The sequence below is a fragment of the Apiospora kogelbergensis genome (assembly GCF_038363985.1).
Source record: "Apiospora kogelbergensis strain CBS 113332 chromosome Unknown utg000001l_segment0_segment0, whole genome shotgun sequence".
Taxonomy (NCBI): domain Eukaryota; kingdom Fungi; phylum Ascomycota; class Sordariomycetes; order Amphisphaeriales; family Apiosporaceae; genus Apiospora; species Apiospora kogelbergensis.
The window spans coordinates 6,277,673-6,300,139 of record NW_027117418.1 but is presented as its reverse complement, the minus strand read 5'-3'; the positions used below and the strand labels follow the sequence as shown (position 1 = coordinate 6,300,139).

The 22,467-nt window shown below is 54.2% G+C and overlaps 8 protein-coding genes across 8 annotated transcripts; 4 read left to right on the top strand and 4 right to left on the bottom strand.

Moving 5' to 3' along the window:
• Positions 1-112: 112 nt before the first annotated feature.
• On the bottom strand, positions 113-3,033 carry PG998_002028 (uncharacterized protein; the record flags this gene model as incomplete). The annotated part of the gene is made up of 7 exons (XM_066868846.1): positions 113-445; positions 484-899; positions 992-1,191; positions 1,256-1,454; positions 1,773-2,381; positions 2,733-2,892; positions 2,938-3,033. 7 exons carry the CDS (start codon positions 3,031-3,033, stop codon positions 113-115), a joined length of 2,013 nt encoding a protein of 670 aa, XP_066737261.1.
• Positions 3,034-4,209: 1,176 nt separating this feature from the next.
• On the bottom strand, positions 4,210-5,024 carry PG998_002027 (uncharacterized protein; the record flags this gene model as incomplete). Its single annotated transcript, XM_066868845.1, has 2 exons — positions 4,210-4,901; positions 4,964-5,024. The coding sequence occupies 2 exons, from the start codon at positions 5,022-5,024 to the stop codon at positions 4,210-4,212; spliced, it is 753 nt and encodes a 250-aa protein (XP_066737260.1).
• A 490-nt stretch (positions 5,025-5,514) lies between these two features.
• On the bottom strand, positions 5,515-5,751 carry PG998_002026 (uncharacterized protein; the record flags this gene model as incomplete). The annotated part of the gene is made up of 1 exon (XM_066868844.1): positions 5,515-5,751. The coding sequence occupies one exon, from the start codon at positions 5,749-5,751 to the stop codon at positions 5,515-5,517; it is 237 nt and encodes a 78-aa protein (XP_066737259.1).
• Positions 5,752-6,987: 1,236 nt separating this feature from the next.
• PG998_002025 (uncharacterized protein) lies at positions 6,988-7,626 on the top strand (the record flags this gene model as incomplete). Its single annotated transcript, XM_066868843.1, has 1 exon — positions 6,988-7,626. One exon carries the CDS (start codon positions 6,988-6,990, stop codon positions 7,624-7,626), a length of 639 nt encoding a protein of 212 aa, XP_066737258.1.
• A 613-nt stretch (positions 7,627-8,239) lies between these two features.
• On the bottom strand, positions 8,240-8,979 carry PG998_002024 (uncharacterized protein; the record flags this gene model as incomplete). Its single annotated transcript, XM_066868842.1, has 3 exons — positions 8,240-8,707; positions 8,789-8,872; positions 8,947-8,979. The coding sequence occupies 3 exons, from the start codon at positions 8,977-8,979 to the stop codon at positions 8,240-8,242; spliced, it is 585 nt and encodes a 194-aa protein (XP_066737257.1).
• A 1,043-nt stretch (positions 8,980-10,022) lies between these two features.
• On the top strand, positions 10,023-11,169 carry PG998_002023 (DNA-directed RNA polymerase II subunit; the record flags this gene model as incomplete). The annotated part of the gene is made up of 4 exons (XM_066868841.1): positions 10,023-10,271; positions 10,327-10,407; positions 10,518-10,684; positions 11,136-11,169. The coding sequence occupies 4 exons, from the start codon at positions 10,023-10,025 to the stop codon at positions 11,167-11,169; spliced, it is 531 nt and encodes a 176-aa protein (XP_066737256.1).
• Positions 11,170-12,193: 1,024 nt separating this feature from the next.
• PG998_002022 (uncharacterized protein) lies at positions 12,194-13,017 on the top strand (the record flags this gene model as incomplete). Its single annotated transcript, XM_066868840.1, has 2 exons — positions 12,194-12,827; positions 12,902-13,017. 2 exons carry the CDS (start codon positions 12,194-12,196, stop codon positions 13,015-13,017), a joined length of 750 nt encoding a protein of 249 aa, XP_066737255.1.
• Positions 13,018-16,155: 3,138 nt separating this feature from the next.
• Positions 16,156-17,972, top strand: PG998_002021 (l-lysine -aminomutase; the record flags this gene model as incomplete). Its single annotated transcript, XM_066868839.1, has 5 exons — positions 16,156-16,371; positions 16,462-16,643; positions 16,717-16,904; positions 16,992-17,545; positions 17,679-17,972. 5 exons carry the CDS (start codon positions 16,156-16,158, stop codon positions 17,970-17,972), a joined length of 1,434 nt encoding a protein of 477 aa, XP_066737254.1.
• Between the last annotated feature and the right edge of the window lie 4,495 nt (positions 17,973-22,467).

Sequence of the window (22,467 nt, the reverse complement as noted above, 5' to 3'; positions counted from 1 at the left end):
CTAAGAGTTTGCTTCTAGTAACCCCCCAAGTCCAGCCTCATGACTCGACTCTTTTCTCCACAAGATTGCTCGCGCACAAGTTGACCCTTGCCACTGTCCATCCGTTTCCCCATCACTCTTCCAGCGAATAGACCTCCTCGAGGATAGACCAGCACCAGAGCGCCATCGGGTCGACACCCTTCAAGTCACGGATCCAGTCGATGTACAGCGCCGTCGCCTGCTTCGCGTCGGCATCGAAGCGATCGCCCAGGTGTGTGGCCCGAATGCGAGCGAGGATAGGCACCTGCTGTGAGAGGTGCAGGATCAAGAGCACGGCGAGGAACTTTTGGGACCAGCAGTACAGGCCAGGGATCAGGCGCTTTTGGTTCCGTACCGGCGACGTGGTGATAGGCCATGATACTGTACGAGGAAAGAGAGCAAACAAGACAGTGGTCAGCAGGGAGGCCTATGGCTATATATAAACATATATTGATGGGTGTACACCTCGACGGTGGTGGACTTACAGGCACTCTTTAGGGCGATGGCAACGCCCTCGGCATCCTCATGGGTTATGCTTTCGGGGTAATGGAGCGCCTTAAATATGAATGGTCTATGCAGTAGAAACTTGACGTAGTAGTATCTCGTTCTCAGAATGGCTGCCTGGATATCCGGCGCAAAGGGGTATATCACGGGTGGCGCGTCGAAGTCTGCCGTGAAGACGAAGCTATCGTGCGGCACAGGTGGCGTGTAGACATGGCCACTATTTACGTGCTCGTCTTGCCAATATAAGTGCGAGGGGAGCATTCCACGCCATCGGTCAAGCTGCTCTGCGAGTTGCTTGATGGTCGCTGTCGGATTGGAACCATCTGAGTTATCGGTGGCTTGTATCGAAGATTGACGGGCATCCGCTGCTCCCAACGCTGTCGTAAAAGTCAGCGGCTACGGTGTGAACGTTTATTATGAAAAGGTAGGAGAGAGAGAGAGAGAGAGAGAGAGAGAGAGAGAGATGTACCACTGGTTAGGGTAGTGTGAAACTCCACCACCAGTCTTCTCAGGACGATCTGGGACGCAAAGTGCTCTTGGAAGTGCGAGGCTTGGTTCCCTATATAGTCTTCTTCCGAAAATGACCCCGCGCTGAAGTCGGGCAGGCCAACCATGTCGTCAAACTTTTCTAATCCCGTCAGAGGAAGGTTGAACTCGAGGTTGAGGTAGCTAGATTTCGAGATTATCAGCAGGCCCAGGCAATGTGTTGTCGGACAAGGGGGGGAGGTCGTACGTCTCCGTCATGATGCAATGCCAGAACATCCGCCGAACGAGGTCAGCGCGAGGTGATTTCAACTCCTCGGGGTTACTGCAGGTTTCGCGTGTCATTAGTATCGTGCCACCTTTCTGCGGGAGCGTGAGTGTGTCATCGCTTACCTCGTTAGGAGAGCCTGACACGCCAGCGAGGCAGAAGTTGTCATGCGCCAGAATTCCTGTTTAGAACGCAACGTGAGCTACGTGACGCTTCTGTTTGGCTCGATCGGAGCACTCAATACATACTACGTGGTGACAACAAGTTTCGTAATATAGACTGCAAGCCGTCAGCTGGTGAATCTCCTCCCTCGTTGCGCCAACCGACTTACGAAGCAAGCGAGAATATCTGCACATTCTCGAGACTGCATTGCGTTAAGTTGAATCCCATTCTTTTTCTTGCCTCGTTGAAGAAAGCGAGCCCAGGGGGTCTCTCAAAGGACCCCCCTTTATCCCGCTGGGCCTTCCCATGTTGGTCGTCAGTGGATTGCCCTGAATACCACTGATAGCAACTTCGCCCAGCGCTAGCACCAGACATGCCAGCGTCGAGTTCAGGCTCTCGTCAAACCCGTTCGCGGCTACGGATGAGAGGATTTCGGTCTGGAATTGGGCACGATCCATAAAGGGATATAGCAGGTTGAATGTGTCGAAGTATGCCTTGCTGAGGCGGTGCATGTTCTCCCAACTGAATGACACCGGGTCCATGTGAAGGCCGCCCGAAGGGTTCCTGAGCGGAACCTCGATACTGGGAACCATCGACCCTCTTCTCGAAGCCGCCATTTCAAATGTGTCCTGTGGCAGGGGAGTTGCCCGCGCATGTAGATCTAGCATGGCCGCAGCTCCGTTCTTCTTCACCAGCGGCTCTACCATGGCTGCTATCCTCTTGGAAGACCCTAGGAACTGCTGCAGAAAGGGCCACGAAAGCACCTTGTACGTAGCCGACGAGTAACCGTATTGCGTCTGTGGTGGTGCGGTGTGGCCTAGAGAAGCCGGCGAGTGTACCGCGCTAGTATGCCATTGTCCTGAGCGGCCTGGATCTCGAGCATCGGGTGCCAACGTGATTGGCGTGGGACCTTGGGGGTTGGGGCGGCGTGTTTCGTAGCCCGAAGCTGGGGGTAAGTGCCTCCATGACCGATGTTTTCAACTTTGTGCTCAAGGCTCTTGAGGCGATCCAAGATTTCAACCAGCGTCTTGTCTTTCCTATCATCAGTCAATTATTGGTACTCGGTTATGTCGAATTATCGTAACTGGCATCCTTGGGAGCTACCTACTTGGTAGGCTGAGGCTCTCGGTATTGGCAGTTAAGCTACTATTGTCAGCAGATATCCAGCCGTGTCGCGCGACAGTCTTCTCACATTCATCCGCTGACAGGAAGTGCATCTTGGGCGATCTTCTGAGCATCGTTGCTTCCTCTGTGGTACGACTTTACGTTAGTCCCTAGCCATTCCGGTGGTGCATACTCGGCTGTTGGGAGCCCCATCCAACGCCACGACTATGCGTGATAGCACAAAGAAACTTTGGAAAGGCCAACCTGACGACAGTTCTCGCACTACACCCGCGAGTTAGTACCTCTTCCCAGAAGCAGACTTTGTTGCGAACCCTCTCCTTGCCACGAGATGCCTAGGGCCGAAGGAGCAGAACAATAGGAAAAAGATGGCAGCTTACAGCTTGGGCAGCAATAGCCCCCCTTTCTTTTCTGCTATTTAACGGTGTGGCCGGGCCATTTGAGCTAGATTCTCGGAAAGTAGATTCGATGTTCATTCTTCTTGGGGAGATTTTATCGTTTTGGCAACAACCCCGTGAGAAGGTCGGCGACCTTCTTATTCGAGAGGCTTGGCGTATATCCGTCCGAGTCAGCTTGTCAGTGCACGTTCAAGGCCCTCGGGTTGTCGCGAAGGCTGTCAAGATCGGCCGAAGGCCTTCTTTAGCTGGCCTATATCGTAACCGAGTCCTAGTAAGGGGTCCGGACAGCAACGTCGCAGCTGGCCGCAAACTTAGCCGTCTTAGGATGTGGTTAGTCTTCCTTCACACCCCACGGGGGCAGGCTGGGTCCCCTGAGAATATAGGGAGCGGGCCGTGTAGTCAAGCTCTTACAGTCTGCTATGATGATTTTCGCGACGTGAGTTTCCCGAGAGTACGGAGTGGTGTGAAAACGACGTCCAAAAATCGAATAGAGCCTGCACCCAGAAAACACATACGATACGCGAGATGTACCCCTGCCCTTGTTGGCGATGACCTGGTGGATTGTGAACGGAGCCGACTCCGGCTCCCCGCCTCTGCACATCAGCATAGCCCTACACTGCCTCTATCGGGGTCTCCAGGGTTTCCAGGGCCTCATGGTTTTCGTGACAGTTGGCTCTGCCCACATGGGATGCAGCAACTAGCTGGGTCCCACGACGGTAACTGACTAGTGGTCAATCAGACGAACCTAAATCAAGACTACATATTTTCAACGATTCCGACTCTTGGTTTTGGAAACCCATATTGACGGTTCTTGTGGCATGAGAAAAGTCTGTATGACACCTGGACTGGATGGTCTAGGAGGAGTAACACGAGACGAAGCTTTGACCAGTGCCATCTAGATTACTTGGTTCGAAGAGAGCAGTCCGTCCACAGAACCCGGCTGGTTGCAAGATCCGTCGTTGCACGGCTTGGGCCAATGACCGGACGAAAGGAGCAGACGCCGGCCATTGTGATTGGCTGTTGACACGGCCCGTACGTGAGAGGCGAGTATCATTTTAACAGCACGACGCAAGCATTTGCACATGCACGATTAACGGGGTGGTCCTGTGCCCAGCACTTTGCCAGGCTGATGCTGGATTAAATATGGAGGGCGAAGATCTTTGTCCTTTCCCGGCCCCGGAAACCCACCTGATTTGTAAACTGGCGAGAGAAAAGGCTGAATCGGACTTTGCACGCTGGGCCCATTCGGGTTCCCTACTTATGAGCGAGCGCCGTGCAGCTGAAGCGAACATCGTCCGTGTCGTGGTCTTTCCCTAGTCGAATGATTCGCCCGAGACCCATCTCGAGGGCTCGCCGACTCAGGACGTCCTCGTCGTCGTTCAAACCACCCCTGTCTATCGGCCCTTTCCTGTCGCCCTCGAGCTCCCACAACTTGCCTCCGGCCTTGACGAATGCGACGAAATGCTGACCTGAATGCCCTGCCGTCTCTACGGCAGACGTGTCGCCAAGAGCTTCGACCGACTTGTGGGCCGCCTCGAACGCAGCGTTGTTGTATAGCATGTTCGCCCGCTCGTCCATGCGAAGAGGAATGGCGCTCTTTCGGATCACGTCGAGGTCGGAGCCTGGACGGACAAAGGAAGCCGCTTCTCCGTTGATGACACAATGCAAGAGCCCGATCGACCCACAGGCGTTGCCGATGGTCTGCTTGAACCATGTGACTGGTTCTCGAGAGCCCACCCCCGAGTAGTCAGGCTTCTCGCTGTCCTCGGCTTGGCGTTCGGCCTTCCAGGTTGGTGTCAGTGGGATGATGGCCAGGAGTGCCAAAGCCGGGCGCGGGATGTGCTGCAGAAGCTGAGGCTCGTCCAACGAATACACGTCGTAGAACTGCAGCTCGGGGGACAATCCGAGCTTTGTGGCCAGCTCCGTCATGACGTCCGGGTTGTTTTCTTGACTCGTCAGACAACCTGCCACTTCCTCCAAGCATCCAACAAACAAAGGGCGTCCATACCTAGCATAATCCAAGTCTTTTTCCCTGCTGTGCCTGTATCCTGCACCGAACTGGCCTCCATGGTGAATTTGTTTTGTCAAGTCAATTTGTCCCAATGCTTCTGTGTTTGGCTTGGGTAAAGTCGAGAATATCTGTTGTCTGGAGAATCATATTCAGCATGTCTCACTTGGCTGTATGACAGGCAGCTACAACCCCGCGTCACTGCGTATGTACGACTACTACTGCCTTACCCTAACTCGTTGAGGGAAGGTCTAAATGAAAGACAATGATTGGATGCGGCCAGGTTTAGGAAATACCAAATTGCGTTCTTCTACATACTCTTTGCCCCATCTGCTTCTACTTCTTTCTTTCCTTCTTCCTGCCCCTCCCGACCACCAATGAACCGAAACCTAGGTATCTGTATTCTTTCTACCTAACCTCGCTTTCTGCCAAAACGGCCCACAGCCTTCAAGAAAAAAGCTTACTTGCTAGCCCTCGCACACTTGCCGACTCTGGTGGCTGAGGACTTGGGGTACCTCGGGCAGAGGCTAGCGGGCGAGATGCTCTATGAGTCACGGCCGGGACTTCATGGGACGGAACCGGAGATTCACAGTATATGGCCAAGGGACGGGGCTGAGGCTGTGATCGAGGTTGAGGGCGGCGTTGGGGCCGACGACGTTGGGGGTAAGGTGTAGGGCGACGTTGTAGACAATGTTGAGGACAAGGTGCATGGCAAGGCTGAGGACCGACACACCTTTCAATGGCTCGAGCCTCATCGCCACGCTCTGGGAGGCTGGGGCGAATCTCATTCGCCTGTAGAACCGCACGAGCCCACTTGAGACGATGCGATAAAAGAAGGTCGTTACACGTGAACGAGCCAACGTCTGGCGAGTCACTGTCGCCAAAACGTCGGCTACTGCGGGAGTCCATGGCAGGTTAGTAAACACAGCTTTGGCTATCGTCGAAAACGGTACTATGACGCAATCTGTATTCTAGAACAGGCTGCGATGGAACGGAGTTGCCGGAAAAAGCAAGCCGATGCGGACAATACCCCCTTTTATGTCACCTTCAGCCACCAAAGCTCAAGGACACACCATAAAGCTGCCATGCATCAAACAATCAACTGTCTACAGAGGAGCCAGACAATTCCATTATGAAGAGATGCTTTGTCACTTTGTGTAGTAGGACAGTTGCTACTCGTGGCAAAGCAGAACAAGCCGCTTGTGGCATGTAACAATGTGCATAATATTCCTTTGACCCTCGAGAGGAACAGTGTTGGTATAAGGGCGTCGAAGTCCCTGCGCCCTATCACAAAGTACTCCCCCGAATCAAACAAGCAAGATTGGCATTTCCATTCTGGTGAAGATAGCTGGCGGATTCGCCAGACTGGACATTGGCACAACCTCAAATTCGAGATAATCATATCCCGGTTGATACAACAAAGGTAAGGCGGTGGGAATCTGGGATCAGCAGCAGGCGACAGCGAGAATCATGTGTATCAAGCTTACCGTTCACTACAAGGGGTGCAACTGCCTCATTGAGTCTCTGAGCCCCTGTCCCACCTTCCAGAAGAAACGATCTGGCTTCTGGAGCAGCCTTTTGGGGCGTTCAAGCACGAGAAACACTGCGGCAAAGTCCGTCGGTCTCGGCAGACGGTCGAAAGTCCATGCGATGACTGTGCCATCGAAGCACGTGGGCTGCAGCCGCATCGGGTAGGTGATGGAGCTAATCTACCTCGTCGTAAGGTGGCAGACGAGGGCTTTCGCAAGGAACGCCCGGGTGCGGGGCGGAGATCCCCCAAGCACAAGAGGAGGAGCACCGAAAGGAGAAGGCACAGCGGACACAGCCATCATGCCGCCGTCCCGACGAATGCACACGCCTGGATCCCAAACCTCTACGACGAGACCAAACAAGTGTCCTCGGTGCCGGCGCCAGAGTACGGCCGGAAGTACGCTCCCGCACCACCGGTATGCCCGCCTCGCCCCTCTAAAGATATAAGAGAGCCTACCCGACCATCTTCTACATCGCGTAGACACCGCGAGAAGATGAACAACGGCGGTAGCCATAGTCGTCACGGTAAGTCATACAAGTCATCCAAGCCGTCCACCACCAGCGATTATAGCACTCGCGAAGACTGGCCGCTCCGCGCGCCAGCCGAACCTCGGCCAGCCTTGAGGGCCGGCGGTTTGAGGACGCAAGGACCTACCGGCCCCCCGCCCAATGTACCCTTGCCGCCCTTGCCCAAGCAGGCGCGCACGTTCGCGCAGCATGCCGAGTCCGACAGCGCCAGCGGCACCAACAGGAGCCAAGACCCCTCCTACAGCCGACCCGTGCGTACCGACCACCAAGCCCAACGCCCAACGGCATTGCCGACGTCCTTCACGCAAGAGGCTTTCAAGCACCCTCTCCGCCGCGAACCGCGGCACGTGCAGCGACACCCGCCGCCACCCCTCAAGATCCGCCCGCCTGCCCGCCTGCCTCTGTACAAGGAGTGCCTCGCCGAGCAAAACTCGGAGCTGGTCAGACAATACGGAGGCTGGAAGCCGCCCGCGCAACATCCGATGCTGAGCCTTAAGCCAAAGCCGGCTGAGCCCCCAGGAGGAGCAAGTTGGAGGCCATCGGTCTGGCGCTCGGCTTTGAGCATTCCAATGACTCGGACTCCGATGTTTCGTTTGCTTGCATAGATGCCCGAAGGGTCGAGGCAGGCCAATGAAACAAAGGTAAGTAGGAGGTAAGTCAGTTAAGTAAGACCTTGGGCAAGTTGGCCCATGGTCCTTGTGCAAAAGCGCTGTTAGTTTATTTTTTTTTTGCATTTATAGCCTAATTCAGTATATAAACATTCTATTGAGCCATGTTCAGCTCAGTGACTGAGCGCGCCAAATCCTTAGATCTGTGTCCTCAATTAACCATGTGGCCTGCCTGCCTGACTCTCCCCATGGCAACCAAAGTCTCAATAAAACATGTCAAAGGGGTATAAGAATGGACGGTGTACAAAAGCCGACGACGACTTTCAACAGGCGTTCCCTGGTTGTTTCCGGAAACCTTTCGTCGCAAGGCTGGTGATGGTGAATCTTGGTGAAATGTGATTTGTCCATTTGCTGGATTGACGAAGCGTCTCGAGAGCGACTTGGCCAACACCCGACTTTCGGAATTCTCATCCGTAGGTTGAATGCCAACATGCCATGCCTGACCGTCCTTGCTATGGATAAACACATAGACTTACAATCGATCGCATCCTCCGGATGAGACAGGAATTCTGGTATCTTGTCACCTGTCGACTCTAGAGCTGCCGGTTGCTTATTGGGCCTTTTCATTCTTTGCGGACTTCTCCTTCTGAGCTCTGTACTTGGCGATTTCAACCTTTACTTCCTTCTCGACGCGGTGTTGCAATTCCCGACGGTAGCCGACCTTGAAAAGCAGCTCCAACCAAACAAATAGCGGAGCAAGGAAAATGGCCTGGAACAGGTTGTCCAACAGTGCCGGCGCGCGGCCCTCGAATGCGCCATGGCCGACAAATTGAAGAAGCCAGCAGACGATGTGGGTAGCGATGGCAACCTGGTTCGTAAGCGCCGGGTCAATCGCCATGGCTGCGTTGACGCCGGCGGCTCCGGCAAGGCAGATGGCAGCCAGGGCAGTTCCGGCCACAGGCTCCAACAGGACATATAGCGTACCCCAAGTGATGGCCGCAAGGGTTCCCAGGTTCGGCGGGAGGTAGGGGACTGTCAAGGCTTCCGGGAGAGGGATCAAGCTGCCCGTGTTTGCGGCCTAAGATGAAAGAAGCGTGAGGGTTAGAAAGTTGCTATGTCACCGCGCGGAAAGGAGAAGTGATCTGGAGCGCGAACATACCATGGCGAAGCCAGAGAACAGGATCAACGGCACGCATACCATATGTATGCCGACATTCACGGGGTTAGCATGATAAGCCCCGTACTGTCCAAAGCGTTAGAGAGAGAGAGAGAGCTGGAAGGGTTGCGCATCCAGGGCAGCGAGCGAGCAGTTCTTACGAAGGTGAGCTGTTTTTCCAAGTTGAGTGCCATGATAAGAGCGATACCGGTAGATGGACAGATTTGGAGGGAACGGGCGCGTAAAAACCAAGGCCCTCAGAGCCAGTCCCTAAGATTTGCGACGCAAGGAAAAAACGAGGATTCTTGATAGCTAGAGATCCCTACAGTTGGGCTCATTACTCGGGCAAGTGGGAATAGACGGGTCGGAAGTTGAGGGTCGAACTGGCTAAACATGTGGATGGCTGAGGTGGGATACTCGGAAATGGACAATTGTATGGTAAGAATGTCTTGGACTTGATGAGGTCCAATTGGATATTTGAGGTAAAGCTCCCCTAGAGCTAAGCCTAACACTGAAGGTGCTTGGTTGACAGGGAAAAGGTTGACAGGGAAAAGGGACGTGTACGTACATACTTTGCATAGCGAGACCCCAGTTGCCAGTGCTGCCAGGCTTCAGGTTTATTTTTAAGCCTCATTAGTGCAGCCTTGCACTGTCGGTCAGAGCCTTTAGGTAGAACTAGAACAGCAACAGCCTTACTACATACATACCTGCCTGCCTACCCACGCTTTGGAATGTGAGTGCCATTGTCTCTTCAGCCGGTTCATTGATTATTTCGTTGTGTCCAGTCTTTGACAGAAACCAGCATTTATTTGTTGCGACAGCCAACCGCAGTCGCTTTGTGGCACAAGGTACCTTGCGCGCGCGCGTGAGAGCTCGCTAAAACGAAACCTTCGAAATCTACCTGCACCCACGCGCTTGGCCTGGGATTTGGATTTGGACTCGGATTTGGATTCGGCGGTCCATCGACAGACATTTTTTCCGTCCTTGCACCCATTCCATTCGTCTCGACCGCGATACCCGCCAACGTCGAACCGTCGCGTCGCCATTGCAATCGGACCGGATTCTTGGGATGGGACGAGCTTGGTGATTTGATAGCGAGTGTCTACCAAGGCGAACGGCCTGCCACCGTATCTCCCGCTTTCCACCTCTCCAGCCTTTTCCCGACGACGACGACGACGACGACGACGACGACACGCGACTACCTCGCACCAACACCTGCTACCACCCAGCCCTCATCATGTTTTTCCTCTATAACCTCGAGCGTCGCTTGACGCTTCACCCCTCCTACTTCGGCAAGAATATGAAGGACCTCGTCACCACCAAGCTGTCGAAGGACGTCGAAGGGACATGCACGGGTAGCTACTATATCATATCTGTTGTTGGAAATTCTTCTATCTCCGAGGGTCGCATCCTGCCCGGCAGCGGGCTTGCAGAATTCACGGTCGCATACCGTGCCGTAGTCTGGCGGCCTTTCAAAGGCGAGACGGTGAGCGCAGATTCGCAGCTGCTTTCGTTGGTGTAATCGCTTGCTGACAACTCAGATCGATACGGTGGTCGTGTCGGTCAACCAGCATGGTTTCTTTGCCGAGGCTGGGCCCCTTCGCATCTTCGTTTCTGCTCACGTGAGTGTGCTCCTCTCGTCAAATACTAACCTTTTCTTTCATTTCTGCCATGACGCGCTTCCACTTTAGCCATTAATACCATCGTTGATGGCTGACACATCGCTTCTCAGTTGATTCCGGGTGAGATTAAGTGGGATCCCAATGGCACGCCGCCCAGCTTTCATGACGAGGATACCACGATCCAGGTCGGTACGCATGTGAGAGTCAAGATCATCGGCACGCGAGCTGAGGTTGGAGACCTTTGGGCTATCGGCAGCATCAAGGAGGACTATCTCGGGTACTTCTTCCATCGAATACCTTTATGGATCAACGTACATGTTTGCTAACAAAGGAGCCTGTAGACCTCTGACTGACGCCATTCAAACGTAAGGCGTGCTCGGCTCCAAGTACTGCACGGTTTCTTCCGCCTTTGGATGGAAGTCCGAGTACTGCCCGTGTGCATGATGCGTCAGGACGAGAAGAAAGAGAAAAAAAAAAAGAGATGCCACGCACTCGGATAAGCTAGGTCTCATGATAGAAAGGGATGAACCTGCACTCCAATGAGGCCATCCGTTTCCATCCAATAAATCAAGGGAAGACAGTTTGGTTTGTGCCACCCCCGACGGCACGCTTGAGACTGCGAAATTCCCTGACTTTGTCATGCCAGGACAACATCATTGCCTAACCAAGGGCGCGCACATGATGCGCGCCCGTCATTATAAATTTGCTAGTATTGCTGATTCCCACAGAATGACTGGTGCGCAAGCCCACGAGGGAGATTGAACACCGTCAGCCATGATTTGATGAACTCACTCTTACGGCCTCTGGGCTCTTTACACTACAATGTGATACGCGATCCAGATTGCTGGGTTAAAATAATGCCATAGCCATGAGCTTGAGGGTATACTGGTACCTCCAATTCTCTTGGGAACTTGGATGGGATGCTATCCCCTTTTATTTTAGACAATCGAGAGCTGTAACCCATTTCCTGCAGGACAAAGATCCATCTGCTTGGCATATATGAGTGTGCCTTGAGCAATCGCTTACGGCATAGTAATACGCAGGTACGGTCCCGAGTATCCATCGGCACAGCGGCACGTCTGCTCAGCGCAGTTCGTGTTCTTGGTGCAGGCTGTGCCGAATACAATGTCAGCTACATCTTGGCACTTGGCTCTTGGGAGTTGGGTGGTAATTCCTCGCGTGTGGCATATGACATGTGGACGTATCGTTCGTTGGCCCATTTTGGGCCAAGGATGCTAAAATTGCCCACAACAGAACAGCCGTGATCTTACTGCGCCCCCTTGGCGAGTTGGGGAGCCATACAAAGCAGCACGATGCCGCCAGCATGATCGACAATTGAGTAGGAACCAGCTGACGCCCGCCCGCACCTCGTACTACCACGATTATATAAACGGGAAAGTTTCATTCTGAAATCCCCACGAGATCGCGAACCGCCAAATGTCGCCTTCAACAGATGATGTATGCCCGCCTTATGCTGCCGCGGATGCCGGGGCTAGGCCAGAAGAACAGTTGCATTTCACCAGAGACCAAAGGATCGCCATAAGTAGACGACTTCTCGCCGGCGTGGCAGCTCTACAAGCTTTGGCGATATCGCTGTTGATAACCATCAATGTCGGCGGTTCCACGGGACCCAACGGTTCGGTATTAGCCGAAGACACTTTCATGATCACAGTACGTCCGTTATGTGTTGCTGTGATGTCTCCCGGTCAGGCATACAGAAACAAACAAGGGTTGACATACTTCATAGTGGAGTGGATGGTATGTCGCAGAAACACCCAACAAGACTATGGTGCTACTGTACACGTTCTATTTCTATCTCAACTCGCTTTGTGTGCGCCATATCAACGGAGGCAGCTGTTTCTATCATACGATCGGTCACCAGTTCGACGATATCTCCATTGACAAGGCGCTGCATGACCATTTCAACGAGACATACCAAGCCGATCTCCCGGCTAAAGCCTTCGAGTTTGGGAGTCACGAAAAGATGGCCCGCACGGGCATTACGCTGGGCCCCTTCATACTCCTGGTCATCGGCATGGCCATCGGGTTGAGCTCATGGATTCTCGTGCTTGTGAATAGACGAGCCCAACACCCTGGGCTCCGGAAGGGCACGCGGATAAGCAGCGTTGTGACGCATGCGTTGTCCGGTGTGGTCCTGATGGTCGCCGGCATGGTGCTGCGGGCCGATGCCGACAACGCTTACAGAGTGTTGGAAAAAACCTACAAGGTAGAGAACCAGGAGACGGGATGGAGCTTCTTCGCTGCCGTCTTCTGCGCTGCCACTGCGCAGTGTTTGGCCGCCATTGTACAGTGGACGTGGTCTCGCATGCGACACTCGCTGGAAAAAGTCGACAATGGCAACGCGGAGTTGCTGGATAGGTTACCGCTAAACGAGGATCGGTTGCCTGAATACTCAAGACGTGAGTGCCTAAACTACTGACCCCCTCCGTGGCATGCGAGAAATTAACCAGAGACAATGTAGATGACCCAATAGGCCAGCTACCAAGCGTGGACCCCAGCAATGATGGAGAGTCGCTCGAGATGCGGGATATGAGCAGACCTCGTCCAGATTACACCCATGGTGCCACCACCACCAACCGAGGGGATTAGCGGAATGTGGAAGCTGGGCGTGCGAGCCGATGTGGCAAATACCACCAACCCCCAGGCAAGTTTCAGACGGGTCATACAGCATGTATTTTTGATAGCCGTTATAGTAGAAACGTTATGGGATGCGCACCGATGAAAATAACAGCGCTCCAATGTGAAGAAGACGGGGTCACGTATGTACCACATGACCGGACTATAGGCTCTTCTGCATTTACACTGCATGACTGTTGATCCATCTACATTCAACTGGGAACCACATGGAATATCCGAGTTCTACCTAAGGCGAAGGGGGAAGGGCGCATATGACTACCACTTTCCGCAGCCATGCTCGGATCAGAAAATCGTAACATCGACACACCCAACAGGCGCGCTTCAGAAGATTCATTACAAATAACTCAACCCTCCCAGCACCTTCTCAGTGCTACTTGGCAATCGGTGTAAAGGCTCAGAACTGAATCGACATGCCAAACTGGTCGTTTGCACACCGAGGTTACGTTACATACGGCACAGCTTCTTCACAGAGAATCGATGGCGGCCCGCACCGCCGGACACTCCTCCCCGAAACATTGTCATCATTGTGAGTTGTGTGTAGACAGGATTGGGTTTCAACGAGAGGGCTGGTCCTTTCCTTATCAAGTCGGCATTCTACATTCTATTGCCACGCTTCGGAGATGTCACGCCACCTTGTCCCAGATTACACTGGGACCCAGGCCACCAGGTCTCTGCAGGAGTTTGGCCGCTCGCAGATGTAGTTACGGTTTCTCGGCGCTGGCCACGAATGGGCCGCATGTAGTTCAGGTCACCTGGTCATCTCCCGTGCCCTCGGGATGGCGGGTGGCTGCTCTTTACATGACCCAGTCCTGTCATCGGTAGCGTGTCTTTCGGAAGCAGAGCGATGTGGTCGAACAACCCATCAGGAGTCTGCTTGGAGCGAGGTCGGCACTATCACACTGCATCGTGCAGGACAACAGACCAAGAGCTCGCCACCCCTGCTACCCCGACACACCTTGCTCCCACGCACCCCTCTCACCTGGAGACTTACCTTCGGCTTGTAGGGAGAACTCATCTCTTGCAAGCCTTGTCTGGACACCAAACGGATGTAGTAGCCGAGTGACGAACGCGAAGTCGGGACAGAAAAAGGTGCGCAATGACAACCCTCACCCATGGCCCCCCAAGTTCGTGAGTCACGGGAAGCCGACAAAAAGGGCCCGGTCATCTCCCGAGGTCGCATAAGAGCGGCCGTCTTGGGGACCAGCAACACTTCTTCGACCTTTGAACCTAGTAGACAAGCGCGCTTGTGACTAGGGTGTGCTCGACGGCGCTCCAAATACAATCCAAAACTCGGTGAGGGACGAGCCCAACAGCCAACAGCCAGCACTGGAGAAACTGGAGAAGCCGTGGAAGCTGCAAGAGCCCCATTGGTCCTGTTAAGCGCCGCCCGAGTACTCAGGCGCATTCAACCTCGCCGCCGCGCCGTAATACGGCGCAGCCCCCTGTTCCCCGAGACACGTTACGCCGTTTGTTCTTGCTCAAATATGGCACAGCAGGCAACTGCCCGGAAATTGGCGACTACAGGCGCCTCGGGGCGCCAGAGTAACTTGGAATGACGCAGAATCGACATTTGGTGGAGCTACGGGCGAAGTTGCATCGAATGCAACAGCGTCGCCCATCCTGCTGGTAACCAATAGCATCGCTGGTATGGCACCCCGAAGGCCTCCAAACAGACGGTCGCTCAACGTCCACACACTGATACGCCATGCTCCGAGAAGCCCACCCTCGCCAGCTAGGTTGACATGAAGCGAAATAACAGCATACCTGGAGCTCCGAATGTGTAGTAACTGCCTTCGGCCCGTCAACTTGCAGGTCCACCTTCTAACTAACCTAATAGGCAGCTGTCGTTACTGTACCAATAGACGCCTGGTGACAAGGGTCATACTATACTACCCCAATGTTGGTTCAGCACCCGCGCCTCATTTCGCGGCAAAGGAGGCCATACCCCGGGTCTATCGCGTCTATGCTAAGACGAAGTCGAATAAAGGGGCAAACCCAACCAGACCAGACCAGGGTAGGAATATCGCGACTATCGCCACCTCTCCGCACGGCTTAGCCCCCCACAGGGACAAGATTGCATTATACTAGCCGTCCGAGTAAGGCACATCACCGACTAGTCCAAACCAACTTGGGCCGAGTCTAGAAATCTCGATTGGGCACGACCCATAGGGCCAGGAGATAACCAAAGCCCGCCATGGAGGTGCCAGACGTGCCGATCAGATAGCTTCCTGTTGCTTCCGCAACCCCTACGCCTCTGTAGCCTCTACGGGGCCTCTTACCCGATGACGACGGGGAGGGGATACGCAAACGACTCACCCATTGGTCCTGTGCGTGTAATTCGTCGCGGAGCATGCATGCATAGTACCCAAGCTAGGGTTCCGGTTGTGGGCTATGGTTTGCTCCCCTCTTGTGTCTGCCTGTGATGCAGAACGAGAACACCCATCCATGCCAATGATTTTTCCCGTGAGTCTATGTCGTTGAGTAGATGTAGAAGGAGGCAAAAAACGATGTTGGTTGATGTAGCGTCCATTCGGGGTTTCTCTTCTCCAGTGTGGGCTTGATGTCGTAGTGGTGTTGACATGTGTATATAAAGGCCAGGACGATACTGACAGCTCAGGGCAGAAGTTATCTCTCTTTAACTGACATCTTGGATACCAGCGAGTACTTGGGCGAACTCCCAGATATTGCTGCCTGTGAGTGTTCTCTTTCTCGTATCGCTTTCAAACGTCCTCGACAACCACCCTGGATGTACAGAGGCGGCTCCCACTTCCTACTGTCTGCTGTCCTATACTTCGTTCGTCTGGTGACATAAGACCGGACTCAAGCATGAGAAGGGTTGAATCATGGCCATCAATGATTCAATCAAACACAATTTCGTCACATAGCTCTGGCTCAACACTAACACACTGTCGTCTCTCTCGACATAGGTCGTGCGTCTTCCGGCGACTTACAAACAAGACCACCCAGCCTCACTCGGCTACACTACGATCCAGAACACCAATTCGTCAGACACCAAATATCCCATCAAGATAGCATACAGTCGGGTGAAGAGATCTCCGTCTGTGTCAGTAGTATACTAGCTCCACCACCATGATGAGACGAGCCGATCGGATCCAGACGCCGTTATCTGGGACTCTGGTGGTCAGACAGCTAGCCTCCAGAGCTATCACGCCACCCCGCAACTCCGTGGTTCCCAGAGCCCGTTACAGCCAAGCAGCCGCCGTGGCCGCACCGCAGCCGGAGGAGCCCTTCCCGTGCTCGAACGGAGTGGACGAGTTCTGGCGAAAGGTGCCCATGTGGAAAGATGTATCAACGGACGAGTTTATGTCGTATAGTTGGACTGTTTGCCATCCCGTATTCCTGCACTTGCATTCACTTAGCTGACAATGCCACCAGTTGAAGAACCTCGTGGAGCATCATAAACGCTCAGCGCCAGAAAAGCTTCGGGGAACCCTGACGGGCGTGCTTCCTGGCCATGTGCCACTCAACCGCTCTGGGTCGATTTTGCAGAGTCGTGAGGATTTCATCAGCGACATTTTCGACGGCATAGAGAAGTCGTCCATGTCACTTCGCATAACGTACGCTGATAGACCCCAAGCCATTGAACGACCCCTGTATGGTTTCACATGAATGTGAACTAACAACCACCAGGCCCCATGCCTTCAGCCGTATCAATTGGCAAGATCCCCGGCATGACCCTATATTCCGACAGTTCATCCCACTCAAGTCCTTGATGCGGCCGGACCACCCTCAGTGTGAGATAGACTCCTTGCACGAGGAGGACGACAAGCCTGTCGGTGCTCTTGTACACCGCTACCCAGACAAGGCGCTGTTCCTCCGTAAGCTTACCTCCACCCCCCTTTTTCCCCCTCTCGCACGCACATCTCCCATGCAATTTCTTTACTGACACCGGTGACCGATGGCAGCGATTGCCGTTTGCCCTACCTATTGCGCATATTGCACTCGATCATGGGCGGTCGGACCCCACACAGCCGAGGTAACGAAAAAGCAGTTGCAGCCGACTCTTAAGAGATGGGAAGCCGCATTCGAGTACATCAGGGCCACACCGCAGATCACCGACGTTGTCGTGTCCGGGGGCGATGCGTACTACCTAACCCCAGAACAGCTGGCGTACATCGGCGAGCGCCTGATCAAGATCCCCAATGTCAAGAAGTTTCGGATCGCGTCCAAGGGCCTGGGCGTGGCGCCGAACCGCATCCTGGACCCGAACGACCAGTGGTCCGACGCCCTCCTCTATGTGCACCGGCAGGCGCTCAAGGCGGGCAAGCGCGTGGCGCTGCACACGCACATCAACCACCCCAATGAGATCTCTTGGGTGACCAAGGAGGCCAGCCGCAAGCTGATCGAGGGCGGGTTGACCGTGCGCAACCAGTCGGTTCTGCTGCGTGGGATCAACGACGATGCCGAGACCGTGTCGAAGCTCATCCGGTCGCTCGCGGAAGATCTACGGATCCAGCCGGTAACTCCACCCTTATCATTGTTGCCCCATCCCTATGCATACATATGAATGTGTAGCTCTTCGTCGCGATAGGGGTCAGCCTAGCTAACACGCGAGTACCCTTTCCCCACCCACTTAGTACTACATCTACCAGTGCGACATGGTACAGAATGTTGAGCACCTTCGCACGCCGCTCCAAACCATCATCGACATCGAGTCCCAACTCCGGGGCTCCATCGCGGGCTTCGACATGCCCCAGTTCATTGTCGACCTCCCCAAGGGCGGCGGCAAGCGGCTCGCGGGTAGCCACCTCTCCTACGACCGGAACACGGGCGTGTCCCGGTTCACAGCGCCGGCCGTTACCGGTGGCGGGACCAAGGTGAACAAGGTCTACGAGTACCACGACCCTCTACCCTTGGCAGCGCAGACAGAGCACCACCCCAACTGAAGCCGCGGCTTACCATGCCACCCCTCGCGCGCGTATTTCGTGTGCGGGTTTTTTTGGCCCTTCTCTCCCCACTAGTGTTAGGGAATGGACGAAACGAAGGGAAGGGAAGAATACGGAGCTGGTGAGATTACAGATCCAAGTTTTTTTCCCCGACAAGCGAGCCAAAGCCTGGGGTTTGTTCTGGCATGGCCTGGCTTAATCTGGGCTATAATTATCACGCACGGCATGGTGAAAAAGAGATGGGTATTCATTCCCTGATGCAATCTCACAAGAGCCGGGATGGCTGTCGAGGCCGAGTAGGCAGGCACGTTTTCTTCTTTTCCATCCCTAAAGGACAGGAGGGATGCTGAACTTATCTCTTCTACTTCTCATTTGGGAAAGCGATTTCCGGGGAAATCTCTTTTGCTTATCTCCTACTCTCTCTCCTTGAATATGATATATTATATTGTTCTTGTTTGCAAGGTATTACTTAGGCCATTATTTCGAATGCAAGCCGTCAATAAATCTGGTCATTAGTAAGCCCTTATTGGTCATGACCGTTTCGCGTCTCTACGTGTACCGGGCCTAGCTGGGCGTTGCCAAGTCGGCGCGACAGCTCGTAAGGGGCGACTTAGAGCTATGGAGAAGTGTCAGTGGCGACTGAGTGTTTATTTGACGCCCAATCTGGATTCTTCACGGCTTGGAGGTGGTAGGCGGGTAGGCGGGGTATGCTGCCATTTGGGAATGTGACTCCGGGGCGGGTTCTGCATGAACGAGGGTGAAGGAATGCCAATGAACGGCCTCGAAGCCTGACGGCTGCCAGACCGCGAGCCGGCTCTTCTCCAAGCTCTGGAGAAGGCGTGCTTGATGCGCGCGCTCTCGGCTGGGACGGCCGAAGCAATTGGCTCACCTGCCGAACAGACTGGGAAGGGAACCGACAGAGAGCAGAAAGGGAGCTCCACGTCAGAAAATAGCGTGGCAGGCACAAGAAGCTCGTCCAGTACTCGTCCAGTGCTCGTCTGCCCGCGGTGGAAACAAGCGCCGATCACTGCCTATCAGGTCGCCGTCGCAACCAGTCTGGACGGCCCAAAGAGGAAAGGGAGCGTTCAGCGTTGAACCCTAGCCAGACCCCAAGACCCCTGGTACTGCCCTGGTGCCTGGGAGGAAGGAAGCACCCAGCACCCAGCACCACTAGAGCCAAAAAGGGGGCATGGCTAGATAGGCAGAGTAGCCTGAGGAAGTAAGTCTGACCTGACTCTGTCCGTCCCGCAACCAGCTCATTCCAATTGTTTGTCCACTCGGTGCCCGCAACGCCCACCCAGTCTACGTGTAAACTCGACACGCGACCCACGGACAGACATTTGGCATGTCTTCACGTCCGTGGGCGGGCGAATGGCAGCTGTTTCTCTCGAGACTATTAGTACCATGTAGCATGCAACGGCCAACCGAGCAATTTCACCCATCGTACCAATCCTCGGCCTTTGCTGGACGCTGGACTCTCCCCTCCCCTGCGTCACGAACACGCTTTCTTCCTAGCCTTCTCGAACTCCCGAACCTTGCGCTGGCAATATTGAGGAACACGGTGGAGGTGGGATCCCGGGTCTGGCAGGGGTCACGGTTCGGCCAATGGACGTAGCTTTGGGTCCCTAGGTCCCTACGTCCCTGGCTTCTAGGTGATATGGCGGACAATGGCTAGCGAGATAGGTCGTATGGCGTGTCTGAACACACATCGATGACCCATCCAACCCATCCCATAAAATGTACTTACGTAGTGCCGGGCGCATAACCGTCGACCTCGTGGGAAAAGAGCTGAGTTGATCTTACACATTCTCACCCGCCCTGCTGCCCGAAAGCAGGAATGCTGCAGGAGACCTAGCAATCTTACCTTGGAGCTTGTCGTCGTCGATGGGTTGGATCAAGTGACACACCCTATTATTGGCTTGTCGCCGTCCATACCATGAGCTCTCCATAGCAACTTCCCTGAGAGAGCGAGCGAAAGCCCGACGAAAATACTTGCATGCGTGCGTATTGACACACCTTGCCTGCCACGTTATCTTTTTCCGCCTCCTTCTATTCTATCTTTACTCTTATTGACTTCACCTCGTTCTTTTGTTTTTTGTTTTCCTTCCCCCCCGCCAAGCATATCCGGGTTGCTTTGCTGGGCCTGCCTGCTTTTTCCCTCCAGCCTGTTTCACGAGCTCTGAGCCAGTCCGAGGGGGATTCAAGCGAGTATTAAGCTGCAAAAGGCCACCAAGCAGCGCACGTCCGGGTGCTTACAAGCAATGGCCCCATCATCCGACGTCAAAGAGGTGCGCCCTCGCGCGACAAGGCTCGATACCACGGCCGACTATCATTCAACACTGCTCGATCAGACACAAACAACACGGGCAGCACGGACGACTCGAGATGCAGCAGACCACTGCCGTTCTGCTTCGGCGGCGGCGGCGGAAAGCAGCAACAGCATCACACGGCCATGGACGGCAAAGAGACCCGGGAGCAGCAGGTCGATGAAATCGTTCATGAAGCCCAACGCACGCAGAAGCCAAGAAGAAAACACGCCTTGCCCTTTCCCACCCCCTCCCTCCGATTACATACACTCGTTCGGGACTTACATCCAGATATCGAGCAAGGAGCTGGAAGAATTCAAAGCGTTGCCGGCAACTGTCAAACGCAAGGTTAGTGGTCCCTCTTTCTCTCTCTCTCACCTGAATTTTGATCGTCGTCTTGATTTTCTATCTCTTCCTATCTGCTCCATTCCTTGGGGCCGATCCAATTCGCGCTCGAACCCCTTGGCATCCATTCCTTCGCTTCCCTTTCCATCCTGGACATTGCAAGGCCAAGAATGATGGCAGAGAAACGGAACGGCTGTGTTTTATACAAACTTATACTCCTTGGCTTTTCCTCTCGGAGCAACGCCACCCAACACTACGGTCTAGCACCACGGGCTACTTTTGTACTTAATCCCACCTATCGACCGGCACTACTACTACAGTAGTTGCGATTTGGACTACTGTATGTATGTATGTATGTATGTATGTATGTATGTATGCACATGCCTGCCTGTACCTTAAGTGAGGTATCCAAGGTCCAGAGAAGGTACTTTCGGGTCGGCGATCGTTCTCAATGCCGGCCGGTCGGCAAACACCAGCAGCGCCCAGCACCTGGCACCTGGACAAGGAAGGACGTTTGTTGGCCACCTACCTCTACCACGAGCAGACTCTATCTCTGAAACGATGGCTTCGTCTATGTTTTGTCCGCATGCATGACGAGGTTTCTTTCCGACCCGTCTCTTGCCAACGCCAAATGCGGGCTCAAGGATTACCTTACCAAGTGCTACCTCAGCTTATTTATCCCACTTATTCTTGCCTACCACTTGCATGCAAGGACATGCGTAGTGGTGTGCTGTCTACATATACTGTGCGATGTGTTAGGTTAGGAGGTGGTGGGAAGTAGCGGTGCGCGGCGATCAAGTCTGGTCCATGCGGAAAGAGCTGCGACCAGCGACCTCCCTTCCTCCCCCTAGTGCTGCTGCTGTCGATAGTAGTCCAACTATGGGCTGGACGCTTTGGGCATCGCAAGGTGCAGACGTGCAGAGTTGGCTGTCTCCTAGGCAGTATCCTAGGCTCCCAGCAGCGATCAGATGGATGATGTATCCCGATCAGGCCCATGGATTGATTGATGTCTGGCCATGTCAGTCATATCACTGATCCGGTACCTGAAGTACACACATGTTTAACCACCAGGGCCCTAATGCAAGGTCCCACGCTATGCAGGCGTCTCAGCATTCATTCATTCATTCACTCCTTCATTCACTCACTCACTCACGCATACCTTAACATTCAATGGCCCTTTCCCCTACATGTACATTACATGCCTACTGCCTCTCCCTCCCTCTTTCCCTCCGTCGCGCCCACTCTGGACTCGACTTGCTTCTTCCCCCTCTCTCTCTTTCGTGTCTGAAACTGTGGCATTCTTCCCGTCTATACTGTTTATTTATAAGCCGCGCTTAAGCAACTGCTCTTTGCTTTGCTTTGCCCACTTCAGCCGCTGCCCTTCCCGCCCCTCGCATCATCCGCTAAAACTTGCTTCTCATTAGTACTTCACGACGTCTGAGCAGCTACAACTAGTGCAGTCGACGTCAGCTCTACCCAGCAACAGCTCCACCAGCAACAACAATACCACCTCTCATGTTGCCGAACGGTTGTTGTTGTTGAATGACAAGGCCCAACCAGACCAAAGTGGCCTCGCTGCTGGCGACCAGGTTTATAGTCGGCCAATTCCGTTCAACCAGCCCGCTACTAATGCAGCCTCGGTGGATCGCTTGCCGCTGAACCACTCTTCCCGACCTCAACAGGATACTCTTACGAGAGAGGAGCAGGTGGCACTGGCCAGGCAGTTGCGGGAGAGTGTCATCCTTGACGCTGCCACCGAAGCCCTGTCCAAAGCTGGTCACCGCCAAGTGAGGCGCTTGAGCCCGCCGGTCGAGACTCCCACCCTTTCTTCCGGCCGCCCCAGT